General features: G+C 39.7%; 1 protein-coding gene across 2 annotated transcripts in view; it reads left to right on the forward strand.

Annotated features, from left to right (window-relative positions):
• Hdhd2 (haloacid dehalogenase like hydrolase domain containing 2) overlaps positions 1 to 19904 on the forward strand; it is a 45533-nt gene that overhangs the window by 7541 nt on the left and 18088 nt on the right. For both annotated transcript variants that reach the window (XM_004656804.2, XR_006635741.1), the window contains exons 2-4: positions 470 to 580; positions 6348 to 6556; positions 13338 to 13422. In XM_004656804.2, the coding sequence (XP_004656861.1) occupies positions 480 to 580; positions 6348 to 6556; positions 13338 to 13422 (395 nt within the window). In that variant the 5' untranslated portion in view covers positions 470 to 479. The remainder of the gene's footprint in view (positions 1 to 469; positions 581 to 6347; positions 6557 to 13337; positions 13423 to 19904) is intronic.

A 19904-nucleotide genomic window follows, 5' to 3' on the forward strand; every position in this document is an offset into this window, starting at 1 on the left:
TCTCTCTGCTTGCAAATAAATAAATAAAAATATTTAAAAAGAAAGAAACCTAAAAGTAAATAGTAAACATCTCAGCATTTTCTTCCCTTTTTTTGTTTTGTTTTGAGGTAGGGTCTCACTCTAGCCCAGGCTGACCTGGACTCCCTCTGTGGTGTCAGGCTGGACTCGAACTGACAGCGATCCTCCTACCTCTGCCTCCTAAGTGCTGGGATTAAAGGCGTGCGCCACCACACCTGGCTTCCTTCCCTATAGTTTTAATTCAAGGTTAAAAAGTAAATATATAAAAGCCTAAGCATTATAGAAGTTTTATGCATCAAATATTGGGTTGTTGATGTTTAAAAACTTTACAAAAGAGAAACAACAGTAGGCAGTATCCTTCTGTATATGAATGATATTTTTGATGACTTACCAGTTTTAATTGTCCATTGTTTCCTAAACTGTATTTTTAATTTCATTTGCTCTCTCCCAGGGAGTGAAGGATGGCAGCCCGCCGCGCATTAAAAGCTGTCTTGGTGGATCTCAATGGCACCCTTCACATTGAAGACGCAGCTGTGCCAGGCGCACAGGAAGCTCTTAAAAGGCAAGCCATCCCCCAGGCTCAGCTGACAAATACGTTTATAAGTGCCATTCTGCCAAGGCAGGTCATTAGCTAAACGGATAGCCTTAAGATGGCATTCTACCAGCTTGCCATATATACAGGAACTGCCTTGGGTTTAGCTAGAAGATATGTGCTTGATAATATCCTCCATTGTTCTCTAAGCCTTTATTAGGGTTGGCCTTCTTTTTTACTGTGTGTGTGTGTGCACGCGTGCTTGCATGCATGCATGTACATGTGTTTAAGTCACTAATGTATATTTGGGAATTGAAATTCAGACTAAAATATGAAATAAATAGCACTAGAAATACAGCTGATGAATCCTGGAATGCAACTGAAATACAGCTACACAGGCATAGTTCTACCTCCTCCTGCTTCGTCTAAGATCTGACATTGAATCTGTAATTTAAAATCAAAGCTTGATTAAAGAACTTAGCATTTCAGAGTGATTTTCATCAGCCAAATTTAATAATTCTGAAAATTAAGGACCATCTTATATTTTGAGTGTATAGTACTAACTTGTCTAAATACAAGCAGAGAAACTCAGTAAAGCAAGTTACAGTGAAACTAATGTAATTGTTTGCTCCTGAGTATCATCCTGAGAAAAAATACCAACACAACAGAACTAATAACTGTTACAAAGTGTCTCCATCCTAAAAACCAGGTAGAGGTTTTCAAAAGCAGCAATGCGTAGCATTTGATGCTTGCTATTTTCTAACCTTAAAATGTTCACTGTATGCTGTAAGCAGAAAAGCTGGTGACAGGTCTTAATCATTGCCAGGCTTTAGGGCAAAAGACTGATTTTACCCTGTCTCCCAGAGCTTAATTTCCATTTAGAGAACCAAGAAATACAAACATGGCTGGAGAGATGGCTTAGTGCTTAAGGCACTTGCCTGCGAAGCCTAAGGACCCAGGTCTGATTCCCCAGTACCCACGTAAGCCAGATGCAGATGGTGGTGCATGCATCTGGAGTTCGTTTGCAGTGGCATGAGGCCCTGGCATGTCCATTCTCTCTCCCTTTCTCTCTGTCTTTCTCTTGCTCTCTCAAATAATAAATAAAATCAATTTAAAAAAATACAAACAGACTTGTGTCTCTGGTACTTGTCAATTGAAAGCTGTTTTCACTTGGGAGTCATGATGTTCATTTTGCATGTGGAAAAATAGTGGACAGAGTGGGGTGTGAAGACAAAAGAGAACCAGGTGTACAACTAGACTTCCATTCCTTGACATGGTCTGTCTCTGAGGCAGGCTTTTAGGGACTAAGATGGATGTAGAAATTAGGCAAAATTATTAAATACATTTTTATTTAAGGTATTTCACATGTGATGCCTGTCCAGCTTATTGAGATTACCATAGGTTCTGTAAAGTTGGAGTTCAGGATTTCTCTTCAAACAAACTTTTTGTTAAAAGAGGTGATGCTTACTCCAGTTCTACCAGTCCACTACTCTTGTATTTGAGTTTTTATGTGCACTTGAATTATGGACATATTGAGGCTGGATATGGCCACTTGGGAGGATTTTTGGGTTTCCTGCTCAGCCAGTCCAATAGAAAGATGGCAAGCTCCAGGTTCCATGAGAGGCAAGGTGGAAGAGCTACACAGAGTAATACCCAGCACACACACGCATATGCACACACACCAAAAAAAGAAAGTTCAGAGAATTACAGGCATTTTGATGACAACTTAAGTTCCCAATTTGAGATTGTTGGCATGTAGCTTCCTTTTTTAAAAAAATATTTATTTGAGAGAGAGAGAAAAAAAAAAACAGAAAGTGTGTGTGTGTGTGAATATGGGCATGCCAGAGCCTCCTTTCACTGCATACAATCTTCAGACACATGCACCACTTTGTGTTTCTGGCTTTACATGGGTGGTTGTGGAATTGAACACAGGCTGTCAGGCTTTTCAAGCAAGTGCCTTTAACCACTGAGCCATCTCTAGTCTGGCATCTAATTTTTTGAAGCAGTTCAGGATTCATTTAAGGACAAATGACCTGACTAGTTCTCAGACTGTTTTTTTTAACATGAAGGAGCTCAGAGCATATCCATTCCTAAGCTGTCAACTAAGGAATACCACACTGCCAGTGCTACATTGAAACATTCATTCACAGGAAGACTCATAGCTTTAACTCCAGCCCTCATGTAACACAGAAGCCTGTTGTCAAGACTACCGTCACTTTAACTGTCTGAAGTGTCATAGTCCTTGCATGTATCATGTCTCATACTGGACACTGTGATTTCTGAACTGAGGAAGAGCATTTATGTCCACACCTGTCTTTTAGTCTTTCTCCACAACCAAAACCAGACAGAAGTGCTAGCTCTTCCTGCATTAAACTTGAACTTTCTGCTCTGGGTTGAAAGGAGAATCATTTTACTTCTGCTGAGCAGTGATGCTCTGCAAGGCTGTGTAAACCACAGCCTGTCATTCTGAGGAGCAGGAGGCTGTACATTGTCCTTTACAGGCACTCCCAGAGAAACCAGTATTGGCACCTGCCAGTGTGGTTTCTATAGAAACAAATAGGTACGGGAGGTTGAGGGACTAGTAAAACAAACGTTGCTTTTTATAAACAAAACTCATTAAAAATTACATGTCTTTTTCACACTTATACTTCCTCATCTTTAATTTAATAACTGTGTTGAAGTAATCAATTTATTTTCTAAGATAAAACACCAAATTTAATGTGTTTTGCAGAAAAACTACCACACAGATGTTATATAGGTAATCATGATTACAGTGAATTCTTTAATCATATATACCTATTTAATGTTCTTTGGGTGAATACTTAATCTTTTCAGGGACTGGAGAGATTGCATAGTGGTTAAAGTGCTTGACTGAAAAGCCTAATGACCCAGGTTCAGTTCCCCAGTGCCCATGTAAAGCCAGATCCACAAAGTAGCACATGCATCTAGAATTCATTAGCAGCAGTTAGGCCCTGGTATACCCATTCTCTCTGTTTTCTCTCTGCTTACAAATAAATAATTTTTTAAATATCTTTTAAAAACATTTTCTGTTTTGTTTGCTTATTTTAAAGATTTTATTTTTATTTATTTATTAGAGAGAGAGTAAATGAGAATGGGCACCCCAGGACCTCTAGCCACTGCAAATGAACTCCAGATGTATGCACCACAATGTGCATCTGGCTTACATGGGACCTGGAGAATCAAACTGAGGTCCTTAGGCTTCACAGGCATGCACCTTAACTGCTAAGCCATCTCTTCAGCCTGTTTGTTTATTTTAAATTGTGGGTAGTGCTTTTATGCCTTATGATCTTTGGGGGCAGGCATAAAGTAAAAGACAACAGGCTTTTTATGGTTACTTTTTATTTATTAGTATCGTTTGTTAGAGAGACACAAAGAGAATAAGCATGCCAGGGTCATTAGCCACTGCATACAAACTCCAGACACATGTGCCACCATGTGCATCTGGCTTATGTGGGTTCTGGGGAATCGAACCTGGGTCCTTGGGCTTCGCAGGCAAGTGCCTTAACTGCTAACCTATCTCTCCAGCCTAGCAACAGGCTATTAATACAGACTTTTCTTTTTTAAATATTTATGTTTTGGAGAGAGAGACTGAAATCGAACACCAGACACTTGTACCACCTAGTGGGCATGTGCAACCTTGTACTGGCCTCACCTTTGTGTCTGCCTAACATGGGATCTGGAGAGTAAAATATTTATTTATTTATTTGAGAGACAGAATGAGAGCTCCATAGAAGAGTGAGTATGGGCACACCAGGGCTTCCTGCCACTTCAAACACACTCCCAGATGCATGTGCAACTTTGTGTATCTGACTTTACATGGACACTGGGGAATTGAACCAAGGACATCAGGCTTTGTAAGCAAGCATCCTTAACCCACCGAGTCATCTCTCCAGCCCCCTAGATTTTAAAATTAAAGTTGCTTCTGGAATTTTGATTAAAACACTGTTAAACCAAGAAAAAAATTATTTTTAGACCTGGGCATGGTGGCTTGCGTTTAATCCTAGCATTCAGGAGGCTGAGGTAGGAGGATTGTTGTGAGTTCAAGGCAAGCTAGAGACTACATAGTGAATTCCAGGTCAGCTAGAATGAGACCCTACCTTAAAAAAAAGCAGTTTATAGAATCAAATCAAAAATCAATCCTATACATAAGTAGTTCAAGGGGGAACTTCTATCCCCTTCCCCACATTTTTTTGAGATGGAGTCTTGCTGTGTAGCCTGGGCTGACCTTTAATACACTATGTGGCCTAGGCTAGCCTCAGACTTGTGACCCCCCTGCTTGTAGGATTACAGATTTGCACCACCATGCCTAATTAGAGAAGCCATTGTGAGCCATAAAATGGAGTGCTTACCTGAGCTGTCCCAGTCATTTCTGATTATAAATATAGTGACTCATTAGGACTTAACAGTCCAGCAACATCCTGAGCATCCTCTGCTCTCTTAGTATTTCAATCAAACACTAACTCAAGAATGCTTGTCTCGGGCTGGAGAGATGGCTTAGCGGTTAAGCGCTTGGCCTGTGAAGCCTAAGGACCCCGGTTCGAGGCTCGGTTCCCCAGGTCCCACGTTAGCCAGATGCACAAGGGGGTGCATGAGTCTGGAGTTCGTTTGCAGTGGCTGGAAGCCCAGGCGTGCCCATTCTCTCTCTCTCTCTCTCTGCCTCTGTCTGTCTCTCTCTAATAAATAAATAAATAAAAATGTTTAAAAAAAAAAAAAGAATGCTTGTCTCAGCACCACTGCTACCTACTTGTGTAAAGGTGGCAAGCTACTTAACTTAAGCATCAATTTTCTCATATCTAAGAAAAGAAAGTTAAACCAATAGATGATCTCTAAGATCACCATCATTGCTCATGACCTGTGAGACAATGACCTTTCTCTTTACAAAACTGTGCTGGACATGACAGTTAAAAGTACAGAAGACCCTCAAAGAAAGGTAAAAGTAACTCTCAGTTTGACGTTCCAGCTTTAGAGATAAAACACTGCCCACAGTGTGTAGGCAATTTGTAAACATTCTGAGCACACATTAAGAAAAAATGCTTTGTTTTGAGCAGGATAGATGGCTCAGCAGTAAAAGGCCCTTGCTTACAGAGCCTGCCAGCTTGAGTTCAATTCCCCCGTACCAATGTAAAACCAGATATATGTACAGAGTGGTGGACACATGCATCTGAAGTTCATTTGTAGTGGCAAGAGGTCCTGGCATACCTGTGTGTTCTCTCTCTTCACTTAAATAGATAACCATACTTTAAAAGAGAGAGAGAAATCTTTGTGGCCAGGCACACGCCTTTAATCCCAGCACTCAGGAGGCAGAGGTAGGAGGATTGCTGTGAGTTCAAGGCCAGCCTGAGACTACATAGTAAATTCAAGGCCACCCTGGGCTAGAGAGAGACCCTACATCAAAAAAAGAAAGAAAGGGGCTGGAGAGATGGCTCAGATGTTAAAGTGCTTTCTTGCAAAGGCTAACAGCCTGGGTTCAATTCTCCAGTACCCACGTAAAGCCAGATGCACTAAGTGGCACACGTGTCTGGAGTTCCAACAAGAGGCTCTGGCATGTCCATTCTCTCTTACTCTCTCTAACGCTCTCTCCATCCTTCACTCTCTTGCAAATAAATAAATAAAAATATTTTTAAAAAAAGAAAGAAAGAAAAAGAAAAAGGCTTTGTGCATAAAACGCTTAATAATGTTTCCTTCATCTCTAATATTTGGCATAGTTGTAACAAATTAGGTAGCCCTATGGACTAGGATGTAAAAACTGTCTTCACATATGAATTTTACATTTCAGGTTACGTGCTTCTTCAGTGATGGTTAGATTTGTAACTAATACAACCAAAGAAAGCAAGCAAGACCTACTGGAAAGACTAAAAAAACTGGAGTTTGATATCTCTGAAGATGAAATATTCACATCTTTGACTGCAGCCAGGAATTTAGTAGAACAGAAACAAGTGAGGCCCATGCTGCTGGTTGATGAGCGAGCATTACCTGATTTCACAGGTAGGAGAAAACTGCAAGAAGGGAAAAATTAGCTCCTCATACCTAGAGATATCTGCAGTCATTCACAGAAGGTGTTTATTCTGATTTTCTTGTTATTATTCTAATGTTCCATAGTACTGGTAGAGATTGCCATCTGCATTGGAGTTTCTCAACCACTCCCCCTTTATTTTAATTTTATTTTTTTGTTTTTTGAGGTAAGGTTTTGCTCTAGTCCAGCCTGACCTGGAATTCACTGTGTAGCCGGTTTCTCAGTCCTTTTTTAACCACCATCGCAGTAAGGGAGGCACATCATATAAGCAGCTGTATGTGTGTTGAGTTACGCTGTAGTTTCTGTTTCAGTTCGTTTGATTTGTTTCATAATCTATTAGTGAATCATGACCCACAGCTTAAAAAGAAATACAGGTCAGGATGATTTTGAGTGTCATAACTCTCAATCCAGGTAGGAGCTACTCTAACTTGGTTAAATCAGATAAGCTAAAATGTCTTTAAAAATACTTGTGAAGCCGGGCATGGCAGCGCACACCTTTAATCCCAGCGCTCGGGAGGCAGAAGTAGGAGGATGACTGTGAGTTTGAGGCCACCCTGACACAGTGACTTCCAGGTCAGCCTGAGCTACAGTGAGACCCTACCTCAAAAAATTAAAAAAAAAAAAAATACATGTCATTCTAGATAGTACAAATATTTTATAATAAATGTGAAATATTTTCTTTCTTATTTTTATTTATTTATTTGAGAGAGAGAATGGACATGCCAGGGCCTCTTGCCACTGCAAACAAATTCCAGACACATGTACATCTGGTTTCACATGGGTACTGGGCAATTGAACCTGGCCACCAGGCTTTGCAAGCAGGTGCCTTTAATGGCTTGAGCCATCTCCCCAACCCAATATGAAATATTTTTCAATAATGAAAACTAAAATTATTTCTCTTTTGGAAAAATAACCTAGAAAAATGTCACAGCTATATGAAGCTTGGCCTTATTACTTCTCTTTTGTAGATGATACCTGTGAAATAAATCAATATAAATACATTAATTATAAAGCAATGTGATAGCGTTACAGTTTGGACAGGCCCTCCAAACTTATACTAGGAGAAAATATACCAGTATGTCAATTTGAGTTATTTTGTACGAAGCAGAAATTAACTGTGACTACATGAAACAGAAAATAAATGAGATGAACCTGAGTGCTGATGGGATACAAAATAGTACAGCTCCAGTGGAGAGAATTCGGCAGAAGCTACATTACATACAGAGCAGCAACTACAGGCACTCTCTCTGAGATAGAGTTGCAGAGATATACATGACATATGAAGATTGTCCATTACATCTTGATTGAGCAACTTGACACTCATCTGAATAAACTGGGATGTCCCACGAGGTGGACTGCTTGTAGCTGAAAATAAGGAACAATAAACATTCTGTTTCTTGGCAGTTGCTCACGGACTAAATCTGGAGTGCCCCTTTTCTGAGTTCTAACTCAAAAAGCATAACTTTTTCTTTCTCTCTCTCTCTCTTTTTAATAGCTGACAGAAATCCTAAGCATGCTTGCCCTGGCACTTTGGGGCTTTTCCACATTTTACTCAATGAATGTCCTTTGCCTTATTAAAAAGAAGTTCTATTTGTTGATGAGGTGGTCCTCACAGGATATATTAACTGCAAAATAAGGTGTAGGGAATCTGTGTAAGGAAATGAATATGCATGGATATTTGTCTTGTATAATTAAGAAAATATAAGTGTTTGAAAATGCTAGTTTAATAATTTTTTATGATCTTTGAAATGAAATTGTAATAAAAATTATTTACAAAAAAAAGTAAGAAACAAAGAAGGCTAATCGAAAAACCCCCGAAGGTGGTGATGCACATATAATCCAGGCTGAGACAGGGTTCAAGGCCAGCCTGGAAAAAAAGATGGACATACTGCCCAGGGCAGGATGGGTGTGGGAAGCTTCCAAAGGGGACAGGAAGGAAGCAGAATGGGATCCAAGAGGAGCTTGTTTTTAAGAGTGCCTTGTTTCATAGTTTTGACTTGGAGACCATGTCCAGTGTTTGACACAGTTGAAAGGCCTGGGGACGTGGTTCAGCAGTTATAAGCACTTGCTTACAAAGCCTGCTGACCCATGTGCATTTCCCCAACACCCACATAAAGCCAGAGGCAAAAAGTGGCACAGTATTTGTTTGCAACAGCAACAGGCCCTGCCACACCCAAATGCACATGCACATAAATTTATTTAAAAAAAAAAACAGAAGACAAGCCAGCTCCTAAAAACTAAGTTAACTTGAAGTAAATAAACTATGTCAATTTTGTGCTATAATCACTCAATAAAAAGAATTAACTTCATACGGCATTTTTATAAGTTGGCTACTTATATTTTTATTTATTTTATGTGCGTGTGTGTGTATGTGTGTAGATGTGTGCATGCATCAGGACCTCTTCCTGCTACAGATGAACACAAGATACTTGCAACACTTTCTTGTGTCTGGCTTACATGGGCAGCTTGAGAACTGAACCCAAGACAGTAAGCTTTGCAGCTTAACATACATGTGTTGAAAGACAGTTTGAGACATTTAGGCAAATTCAGGTGTGGACTAAGTATTAGAGGATATTAATTACTAACTTTTGGGGTATGTTTATGTTAAGATTTTTAGCATTTAAAAAAATATTTATTTGCTGAGCTGGGCATGGTGGCAAATGCCTTTAATCCCAACACTTGAAAAGCAGAGGTAGGAGGATTGCCATGAACTCAAGGCCACACTGAGACTACCAAGTGAATTCCAGGTCAACGTGGGCTAGAGCAAGACCCTACCTCAAAAAAACAAAAATTATTTGCAAGGAGAGAGAAAGAGAGGGAATGGACATGCCAAAGCCTCCTGTCACTGCAAACAGACTCCATATGCATGTGCCACTTTGTGTATCTGGCTTTACATGGGTACAGGGGAATCAAACCTGGGCTTTACAAGCAAGAGCCTTTAACCACTGAGCCATGTCTTCAGCCTGATAATATATATATTATTTATTTATTTAAGCATTAAAGAGAGAGTCAGAGAGAAAAAAAGAGAATGGGCACACCAGGGACTCTAAGCCACTGCAAACAAAGTCCAGTTTCATGTGCTACTTTGAGCATCTGGCTTAAATGGGTACTGGGGAGTCAAACCTGGGTCCTTTGGCTTTGCAAGCAAGTGACTTAACTGCTAAGCCATCACTCCAGTCCAGTTTTTTTTTTTTTTAACATTTTTAAGTCTTCACAAATTACAGGTACTAAAATACAAAAACTTGAAATGACACAATAACCCGTGATTTGCTTTAGAAGAAGTTCCAAAGAATATAGAGATCACTTGGCAAAATGTTGACAGTTGAGGGTCTGGGAAGATAATCAGCAGTTAAAAGCAATTGCTTGCAAGTCTGCCAGCCCAGGTTCAATTCCCCCAGCCACCCACATAAAGCTGAATAAGTATTCAGTTATAGTCACAAGAGTCCCTGACTTACCCATGCATACATATGCACACACATGTGCAAAAAAAAAAAAAAAAAAAAAAAATATATATATATATATATATATATATATATATATATATATATATATATATATATGTTTTTGGGGTTTTTTTTTTTGTTTTTTGGTTTTCAAGGTAAGGGTCTCACTGTAGCCCAGGCTGACCTGGAATTTACTCTATAGTCTCAGGGTGGCCTGGAACTCATGGCCATCCTCCTACCTCTGCCTCCTAAGTGAGTGCTGGGATTAAAGGCGTGCACCACCACAAATATTGTTATTGGTGCTGGAGAGATGGCTCAACTGTTCAGGTACTTGCCTGCAAAGCCTAATGACCCAGGTTTGATTCCCCAGTACCCACATAAAGCCAGATGCACAAAGTGGCAGTATTTGGAGTCCTTTGCAGTGGCTAGAGGCCCTATGGCACCCATTCTCTCTGTCTCTCTTCTCTGTATGCTTGCAAACAAACAAATAAAATTTAAGCCGGGCGTGGTGGCACATGCCTTTAATCCCAGCGTTTGGGAGGCAGAGGTAGGAGGATCACCATGAGTCCAAGGCCACCCTGAGACTACATAGTGAATTCCAGGTCAGCCTGGGTTAGAGTGAGACTCTACCTCAACCCCCCCCCCCAAATTTAAATTTTATTTTAATAGTAAAAACTAATTCATTTATTTGCAAGCAAAGAGTGAGAATAAGAGAGTATAGACACACCAGGGTCTTCTGCCATCGCAGAGCAACTTAAGATGTGCCACTTTGTACATCTGGCTTTACATGGGTTCTGGGGAATCAAACGCATGCCAACAGGCTTTGCAAGCAAGCATTTTTAACTGATGAGCCATCACCCCAGCCCAATTTATTTATGTATATGTATATATATGTGTGTGTATATATATATATTTTATTTATTTATTTATTTTATGTTTTTTAGGTTTTTCGAGGTAGGGTTTCACTGTAGCCCAGGCTGACCTATGGAATCTCAGGGTGGTCTCGAACTCACAGCAATTCCTACCTCTGCTTCCCGAGTGCTGGGATTAAAGGTGTGTGCCACCACGCCCAACCTATATTTTATTTTTATAAAAATAAAACATTTTATTTTGGGCTGGAGAGATGGCTTAGCAATTAAGACACTTGCCTGTGAAGCCTAAGGACCTACATTCAACTCCCCAGATACCATGTAAGCCAGATGCACAAGGTAATGCAAGCACACAAGATTGCATGTGCGCACAAGGTGGTGCATGTGTCTGGAGTTCAATTATAGTGGCTGGGGACCCTAGCATGCCAGTTCTCTTGCTCTCACTCTGACTCTCATATTAAAAAAAAAAAAAAAAAAGCCAGTCTGTTGGGCTTGCCTCAAAAAAAATTTTTTTTTAATTTTTTGTTTATCAGAGAGGTAGAGACAAACAGAATGAGAATGGGTATGCCAGGCCCTGTAGCCACTACAATGAATTCAGCCACATGGTCCATCTGCTAGCCCAGTTTTTAAAAATGTAAAAATGTTGGTTGAGAAAAGCTGGGTGATGGTCTATCAGGTCTCATGGTTCTTTCTACTTTACTCACATGTTGCGGACATTTCCATGATAAAGAAAAGTGTCCTTGTAGCCCACCGGACTGTAGAGTTAGTCTTCAGGGCTGTGCAGCCAGGAACAGTGCTCCACCACCCCCGGAACCCACCCTGTTGTCCTGCTGTGTGGTGGTGGCTCTAGCCCACTTTGCTTGGTAGGCACTGCTGCCTCAGAATCTGATAGGATCAGTACTCAGTCTGAGGAGATTGTCCCCAGTCTGTGTTCAAAGCTGTGGGTGGAGGCTGTTGGTTGGCAGAGATTTAGTCTTATACCAGCCCCTTTAGCTACAAGGAAATCTGGAAAGCCTCTAGTATTCTCTGCCCCTACTGTGAAGAGGAGCTCAGCCCCCTGCATCCATGTGAACTTGTGAGTTCTCTCCTTAAGAGAATGTGGTGCAGAAGCTGGGCAGCCACACATCCTGACAGATGCAGGCTCTAGTCAACATAGTTGCTTCTGGTGAGCTGAATGACTGTAGTGCAAGTTTTAAAGCTGATGTTTCTCTTTTGATGCAAGTTGAATAACAATGAGATTCTCACTAGTTAAAAACTGGTAAAATTCTAGCTATTTCAGCAGAGACCTGTAATTGGGACATAAAGCAGACCTTGGTCAGGTTAGGAAGAAATCTTTGTCTTTTAGTCTATGTCTATACTTGCGGTATGTTGATATACCAAACATAAATGAGTTTTTGAAGAGAATATCTTTGCTCTAGTGGTGAGTGTAGATAATAAAAAGAATTAGTTTTCTTTTTTTTTTTTTTTTTTTTTTGGTTTTTTGAGGTAGGGCTTCACTCTAGCCCAGGCTGACTTAGAATTCACTATGTACTCTCAGGTTGGCCTTGAATTTATGGCAATCCTCCTACCTGTGCCTCCCGAGTGCTGGGATTAAAGGCGTGTGCCACCATGCCCAGCCCTTATTTTTTTATTTTCATTTAGAATTAACATTATTATTACAGGCAACCATTCTAATTTGTTCCTTCAGTAAAATGGAACTACTAGTTACTCAATACTCACAGCAACTCATAAGAAGGAAATAGAAAACCCTGGGTATCTGCTTCAGTCAATGAGAGGCAAATAGGAATTAGCATATAGATAATCTGCAGAACCTTTCATCAGACTTAAACCTGTAAATGGAAAGATCTGTGAATGAAGGCAAATGTATTTGTTTGGTTGTCATATCCAAAGTTCTGTTATCAGATACCAAGGCCTTAAAACATGCTATAATTATCAAATAGTATGCCTGAAACTAAAACCAGAGTCGGTAGAAGATATAAAACCATAGAATCCACACTGCAGTGCTTCCCATGCGTGTCATGAATGTGCTACCCTGAGCCGTCAATTAGAAAGTCTTCATTTCCTTGCCTCTTAGATTCTCGTTCCCTCATCAGTTGCTATTGATCTGTTAGCTCATAGAGCTGTTCTCTTGATTGTAATCAGTAGAGCATTTTGAAAATAGAAATTACTAGAGAATATCAGGTTACAGTTTTCAACTCAGTAGCTACAAGACCTTGTATGAGAAATATGGGGAGGGAATCTTCTTCCCTTTCTTTTCCTCCCCTTTTTATTCTTCCCTCTCTCCTTTTATACTTCTAAATTATACTGGACAAGATAATCTCATACACTTCAAATTATGGCTATTGCAAAAACTGTACATTTGATTGATTGTTTTGTTACACGATGTGACCTTGCTTTAAATTGTGTTTTTAAACACTTTTTTTTTTTTTTTCCATTGCCAGGAATACAAACAAGTAATCCTAATGCTGTGGTCATAGGATTGGCACCAGAACATTTTCATTACCAAATTCTGAATCAAGCATTCCGGTAAACTAGCTATTTATTTTTCATCTGATAATGTATCTTCCCTTTTCACTTCTTTAGAATTTGTCAAATAAGGTTTTATATGTATTAATTTCTGGCTATCTAGGTTGTACATGATGACAGACATCTTCAGTCACTTTAGGGGATCTGGAATTGGTGAGTTACACCTATAATCATGACACTTGGGAAGCAGAGGCAGGAGATTCAGGGATTTAGAGTCATCCTAAGCTACATAGCAACTTTGAGGCCAGCCTGGGCTACACAAGACCCTATCTCAAAAATATAGGAGCTGGGCGTGTTGGCACATGCCTTTAATCCCAGCATTTGGGAGACAGAGGTAGGAGAATTGCTGTGAACTCATGACCAGGCTGAGACTACATAGTGAATTTCAGCCTGGTCTAGAGCAAGAACCTATCTGAAAAACAAAAAAGGGGGAAAAAAATCACATTTGGATCAAGATCAACTAATATTGCTATCTATCTTAGATTTAAATATATATATATGCTTCCATTTATTTATTTTCAGAGAGAGACAAAGAAGAGGATCAGACACAAAAAAAGAATGGGCATGCCAGGGCCACTAGCCACACTGTAAACCCACTCAACCACACTGTAAATAAACTCCATACACATGTGCCATTTTGTGCATCTGGCTTTACATGGGTACTGGGAAATTGAAGCCAGGCTATTTCCACCAGGCTTTGCAGGCAAGCACCTTTAACCACTAAGCCTCTCTTCAGCCCCTTAATTTTTTTTGTTTGTGTGTATGTATGCATGTTTGTATGTGTATGGGCTCACGTGTATGTGCAGGTGCACATGAGTCTGTGTTTGTATAGGCCAGAGGACAGCCTCAGATGTTAGCCTCAGGAACATTGTCCATCTTTTTTGTTTTCCTCACAAAATAACTTTTAATACTTTGTGCATGGGTAGCAGCATCTTGCACTGTGACATTCCTACACATACATGAGCATTTTATCTAAGTACAAATGTTAAAAGCAGAGTAACATAACAAATTGCCTATACACAGGTAAATAGACAATGTACATTATTTCTCTTCTTGAATCAGTTTTGCTGCATAGTAAATTGTAATTACATGTTAGTATGGTGTTACTGATTGATAGAATACACTTTGAACTGTAAGTTATGGCAGCTTCCCGTAAGAGAGCTTAACATGTAAACCTCAATATTTTGAGTGCTTTTTTTTTTTTTTTTAGCTGCCATGGATGAGAAAGACAAAGAAAATCTAGCACTCTATAACCTTATTCTTCTAATCAAAAAAAAAAAAAACTTAGTAATTCTAAGCTATCTATCATTTCTTTACTAGAATGTTGTTTAATGCACCAAGGTAACATAAATACTAAAATGAAGCTATGTTTGTTACAGGATTATGGATTAAAACAGTTTTTTTTTTTTAATCTGCCAGGTAACTGCTCATTTACTTTACATCAGGTTGAGATCCTAATATATACATCTCAGCTTTTTAATTCAAGATTGTAGTTAAAGATTCACCTTTTAAAAATATTGTATTTTTATTTATTTATTTATTTGAAAGAGAGAAAGAGGGAGAGAGAGAGAGAGAGAATGGGCATGCCAGGACCTCCAGCCACTGCCGATGAACTCCAGACACATGCACCACCTTATACATCTGGCTTACTTGAGTCCTGGGGAATAAAACTTGGGTCCTTTGGCTTTGCAGGCAAGTGCCTTTACCACTAAGCCATCTCTTCAGCCCATGTCTACCTTTTTTTTAAAAAAAAAAATATTTATTATAGTCATATTATGGTCAGCAAGGGAAGGGGCGACATGTGTCATGGTATACATGTGGAAATAATAGTGTAACTTCTGGAAGTTTGAGGTCCACCTTTGAGACAAAGTCTTTTCCCATTGCAAATCAACTGCCAGACTGCAAACAAACATCAGACTGGCTGGCCTGCTAGCTTCAGTTCACCTGGCTCTACTTCCTGTTTTCATAGGTGTGTTGGGATCACAGATGCATATGTCACTTTATATCCAGCTTTATGTGAAAACTGAGGAATAAAACACTGGGCGGCTGGGCTTTGCAAGCAAGTGCCTTTTAACCACTAAGCCATCTCCCCAGTCCTATTTTTTACCTTTTGTTTTTTTAAAAATATTTTATGTTTACTTATTTATTTATTTATTCATTTGAGAGAGGGGGGCATATATATATAGAGAGAGAATCGTGTGCCAGGGCCTCTAGCCACTGCAAACAAGCTCCAGACACATGCGCCATCATGTGCATCTGGGTTACATGGGTACTGTGGAATCAAATTTGGGTTCTTAGGCTTCACAGGCAAGTGCCTTAACCAGTAAGCCATCTTCCCAGCTCCCTGATGTTGTTTTTGACACAGGGTCTCTCATTGTCCTGGAACTCACCAATTAGGCTAAACTGTCTGGCCAGAAAGCTCCAGGGATCTTCCTTTCCCTTCCTCCTTAGCACTGGGATTACAGGCACACATTGCTATGGCTGGCTGTTTGTCTCTAATGAGTACTGGGGCTTGAAGTCAGATCTTATGTTTCATGCTTGCCAGGCAAGCACTTTACCCACTGACCTATCTTCATTTTCCTATTTTGTCTTTTATTTCTTGTCAAGTGACTAAACAGTATAATTTGCCCCTACATTTATGACAAGTGACTAGTTTTAAATGTTGCAGAGGGATACTGTATACTTTTTTTTAATTTTTTTGTTACTTTTATTTATTTATTTGAGAGTGACAGACAGAGTGAGAAAGAGGCAGAGAGAGAGAATGGGCACACCAGGGCTTCCAGCCACTGCAAATGAACTCCAGATGTGTGCGCCCCCTTGTGCATCTGGCTAACATGGGTCCTGGGGAATCAAGCCACAAACCAGGGTCCTTAGGCTTCACAAGCAAGTACTTAACTGCTAAGCCATCTCTCCAGCCCCTATTTTATTTTTTTTTTTTAATTTTAAGTAAGCCATGGGTTCTATCTCGGGCACTTCATCAGCTAGATATGGTAGTATACTTCTGTAATCCCAGGCCCAGGGGTATCAGAAGTTGGACAACCTCAAGGTCATTTGGGACTACATAGTAAATTTAAGGGTAATCTGGGCTATTTAAGACCTTGTCTCAAAAATTAAAGAGAGGGCATGGGAGGGAGGAAGGAAGAAAAGAAAGAAAAGGTCTGGTCTGGTCTGTTTAGTATCTAGCTGCAAGATTGCTTTTAACCAATATAAGGAACTATAAGAATCACTAACTTATACTTTATATAGAATTCATTTCTTGATGTGTATATCCTCAAATCAGAATATTTGTAATAAACTTTAAACAATACCACATCACACATCTGGCCATGTTGTTTGCTGTCAACTTTGAAAAATGGCTGTCCCTTTGTAAAATCTGTATGGCTAGAGATAGAACTTCGAAGACACACACCTTTTTCTTGTATACATTGGTCATTTTGTCTTGGTTAATGAAAACCACTACTTACACCATCATTTGTGACTCTCATGGTCACTGATACCCAAGTCTTTATTTAAAATTAATTTACTTTAGTTACTGCATGGATATCTACTGCTATGCCAGATTGCTTGACAGTGTACTTCACCGTGTATGGTGTTAAAATGCCTTGTGCTTCACCTACCTTAATTGTCCCATTTAGTTTCCTGAGATTATCCAGTCTCCCTCAGCAAAGCCTCCAACCATATCAAGTCAATATTCATTTGAAATAAAACAATCTTCAGCCACAGAATTCAAGAATTTATTGATTGGTTTTATTTGGTAATTTGGGAAGGACATGTTTAGTAGGAAGTTTAGAAGTCTCTGTCTTAGATGAATACTAGACTTAGGGCAATAAAAATGTATGTTGACATAATACTGACTTTGTAATTGCTTGGATGCTGTCTAATTAGTACGCTTTCCTAAGCATATTGATTTTTTTAACACCACATTTTAAAGCCTTACAGTGTACTTATAGGCCAACTCTAATTTCACAAATGCACTTAACAGCTGGATGGAGAGTTAACAAGGACTTTAGGTCTCACCCTTGTTTGCATATTGATGTTCCCACGGAGACTCTGCCTGCCATCTAGTGACTGCAGCTGTTTGGGTTGAATGTGGCAAATGTAGACATCTCAAATGAACTGTCGACTAAATTACGACTCAGGTTGATAATGAGAATAATCGTTGGCTGTTAAAGCCCGTCGCATAGCTGCCTTGGATGCCAGCTTAGAGGCATTATGCATCAAGATGGATAAATTAGGTTTCATGTCACACTGCCTCATACCTAGTGGGTTTAATGAGATAGTGCCCCAAAATGCATAGTTCATATATACATTTGTTTAGCTGCCTGAATTTAATTGAGAATGATTTTGAACTGGTTTGGTGAAAGACTATATCTATTTTAAGAAGTAGAAATTTTCAATTTGATATTTGATATTCCCTACAAATACTTCCCTGGTTTTTAGTCAGGATGCCTAGTAATAACGATGGGTATTATGACCATGAGTTTAGTGTTCTCATTTTCACACATTTCTTTCCATTGGTAATACCTGTGTAGGCAATCTATATGGGGTATAGTACTATTGTTGTATCTGTTACACTACTTATATTCACTGATTTTCTTTCTTCCCTAGAAGTACCATATGATTTATCAATATCCATATAGCTAGTTCATTAATTCTTAAAAATATTTTTGTTTATTTTATTTATTTATTTGAGAGCGACAGACAGAGAGAGAAAGAGGCAGATAGAGAGAGAAAGAGAGAGAGAGAGAAAGAATGGGCACAACAGGGCCTCTAACCACTGCAAATGAACTCCAGATGAATGCGCCCCCTTGTGCATCTGGTTTACGTGGGTCCTGGGGAATCGAGCCTTGAACCAGGGTCCTTAGGCTTCATAGGCAAGCACTTAACTGCTAAGCCATCCCTCCAACCCTCATTATTTTTTTGGTGGTGGTGGTGGTGGTGCTGATAATGGTGTGTTTTTTCAAGGTTGGGTCTCGCTCTAACCGAGGCTGACCTGGAACTCATTCTGTTCCAGGCTGGCCTCAAACTCACATCGATCCCAGTTACTGGAATTAAAAACATGTGCCACCATGCCTGGCTAGTTGACTGATTTTTCACAACAGTATTACTATATTATAGCAAAGTCTTTTTTTTTTTTTAATCTTATGGTCTTAACTAGAAGCCCAAAATTTGAGCATTTAAGTAATGAACCAATTGTAATTAAATTTGGCAGTCACTCTTAGGAGAAAACTATGCAGACACATAACTCACTTAATAATCTAACCTAACTTAGTATTAAGACTAAATAATATCTAAACATAAAAATAGAATGTCTTGGGCTGGAGAGATGGCTTAGCAGTTAAGGCACTTGCCTGCAAAGCCTAAGGACCCATGTTCAACTCGCCAGAACCCACATAAAGCCAGACACACAAGGTGACTCATGCACAAGGTGATGCACATATCTGGAGTTCACTTACAGTGTCTGGAGGCCCTGGCATGCCAATTCTTTCTCTCTCGCTTGCTTGCTCTTCCTCTCTCTCTTAAAAAAAAAAGGTCAGTCGTTCAAGCTTGCCTCAAAACAAACAAAAAAAAAAAAAATAGTATGTCTTTGACTGGAGAGATGGTTTAGCAGTTAAGGTGCTTGCCTTTGAAAGCTAAGAACCCAGGTTTGATTCCCCAGTACCCACATAAGCTAGATGCAGATGATAGCATATGCATCTGGAGTTTGTTTGCAGTTAGAGGCCCTGGTGCATCCACTGATTCTCCTCTATTCTCTTCCTCTGTTTCTCCCTCTCTCGCTCCCTCTTTCTGCCTCTTTCTAATAAATAAATAAACTTTAAAAAAACAGTATGTCTTTATTGTAGAAAATTATATATGTTCAAAAAATAATAAGTTAGAAATTACCCACTCCTACCCCTAAAGAGAACCACATTTAATGCTTTTGCACATAATTATTTATTTGTATGCATATATGTATTTATACAAAAATGAAGATATAAGCCCTGCATATATTATGTGGTTGTTAGGCTTTTAAAAATTTAGTAATAGGGGCTGGAGAGATGGCTTAGTGGTTAAGTGCCTGTGAAGCCTAAGAACCCCGGGTTCAAGGCTTGATTCCCCAGGACCCACGTTAGCCAGATGCGCAAGGGGGCGCATACGTCTGGAGTTCGTTTGCAGCGGCTGGAAGCCCTGGCAAGCCCATTCTCTCTCTCTGTCTCTCTTTCTCTCTCTCTCTGCCTCTTTCTCTCTCTGTCACTCTCAAATAAATAAATGAAAATGAACCAAAAAAAAATTAGTAATAGGCCTGTAGAGATGGCTTAGCAGTCAAGCACTTGCCTGTGGAGCCTAAGCCCTGGTTCAAGGCTCGATTCCCCAGGACCCACGTAAGCCAGATGCACAAGGGACACATGCAACTGGAGTTCATTTGCAGTGTCAGGAGGCCCTGGTGTACCCATTCTCTCTCTCTCCCTCTTTCTGACTTTCTCTCTCTCAAATAAAATAAA

The sequence above is a fragment of the Jaculus jaculus genome, chromosome 2, assembly GCF_020740685.1.
Source record: "Jaculus jaculus isolate mJacJac1 chromosome 2, mJacJac1.mat.Y.cur, whole genome shotgun sequence".
NCBI lineage: Eukaryota > Metazoa > Chordata > Mammalia > Rodentia > Dipodidae > Jaculus > Jaculus jaculus.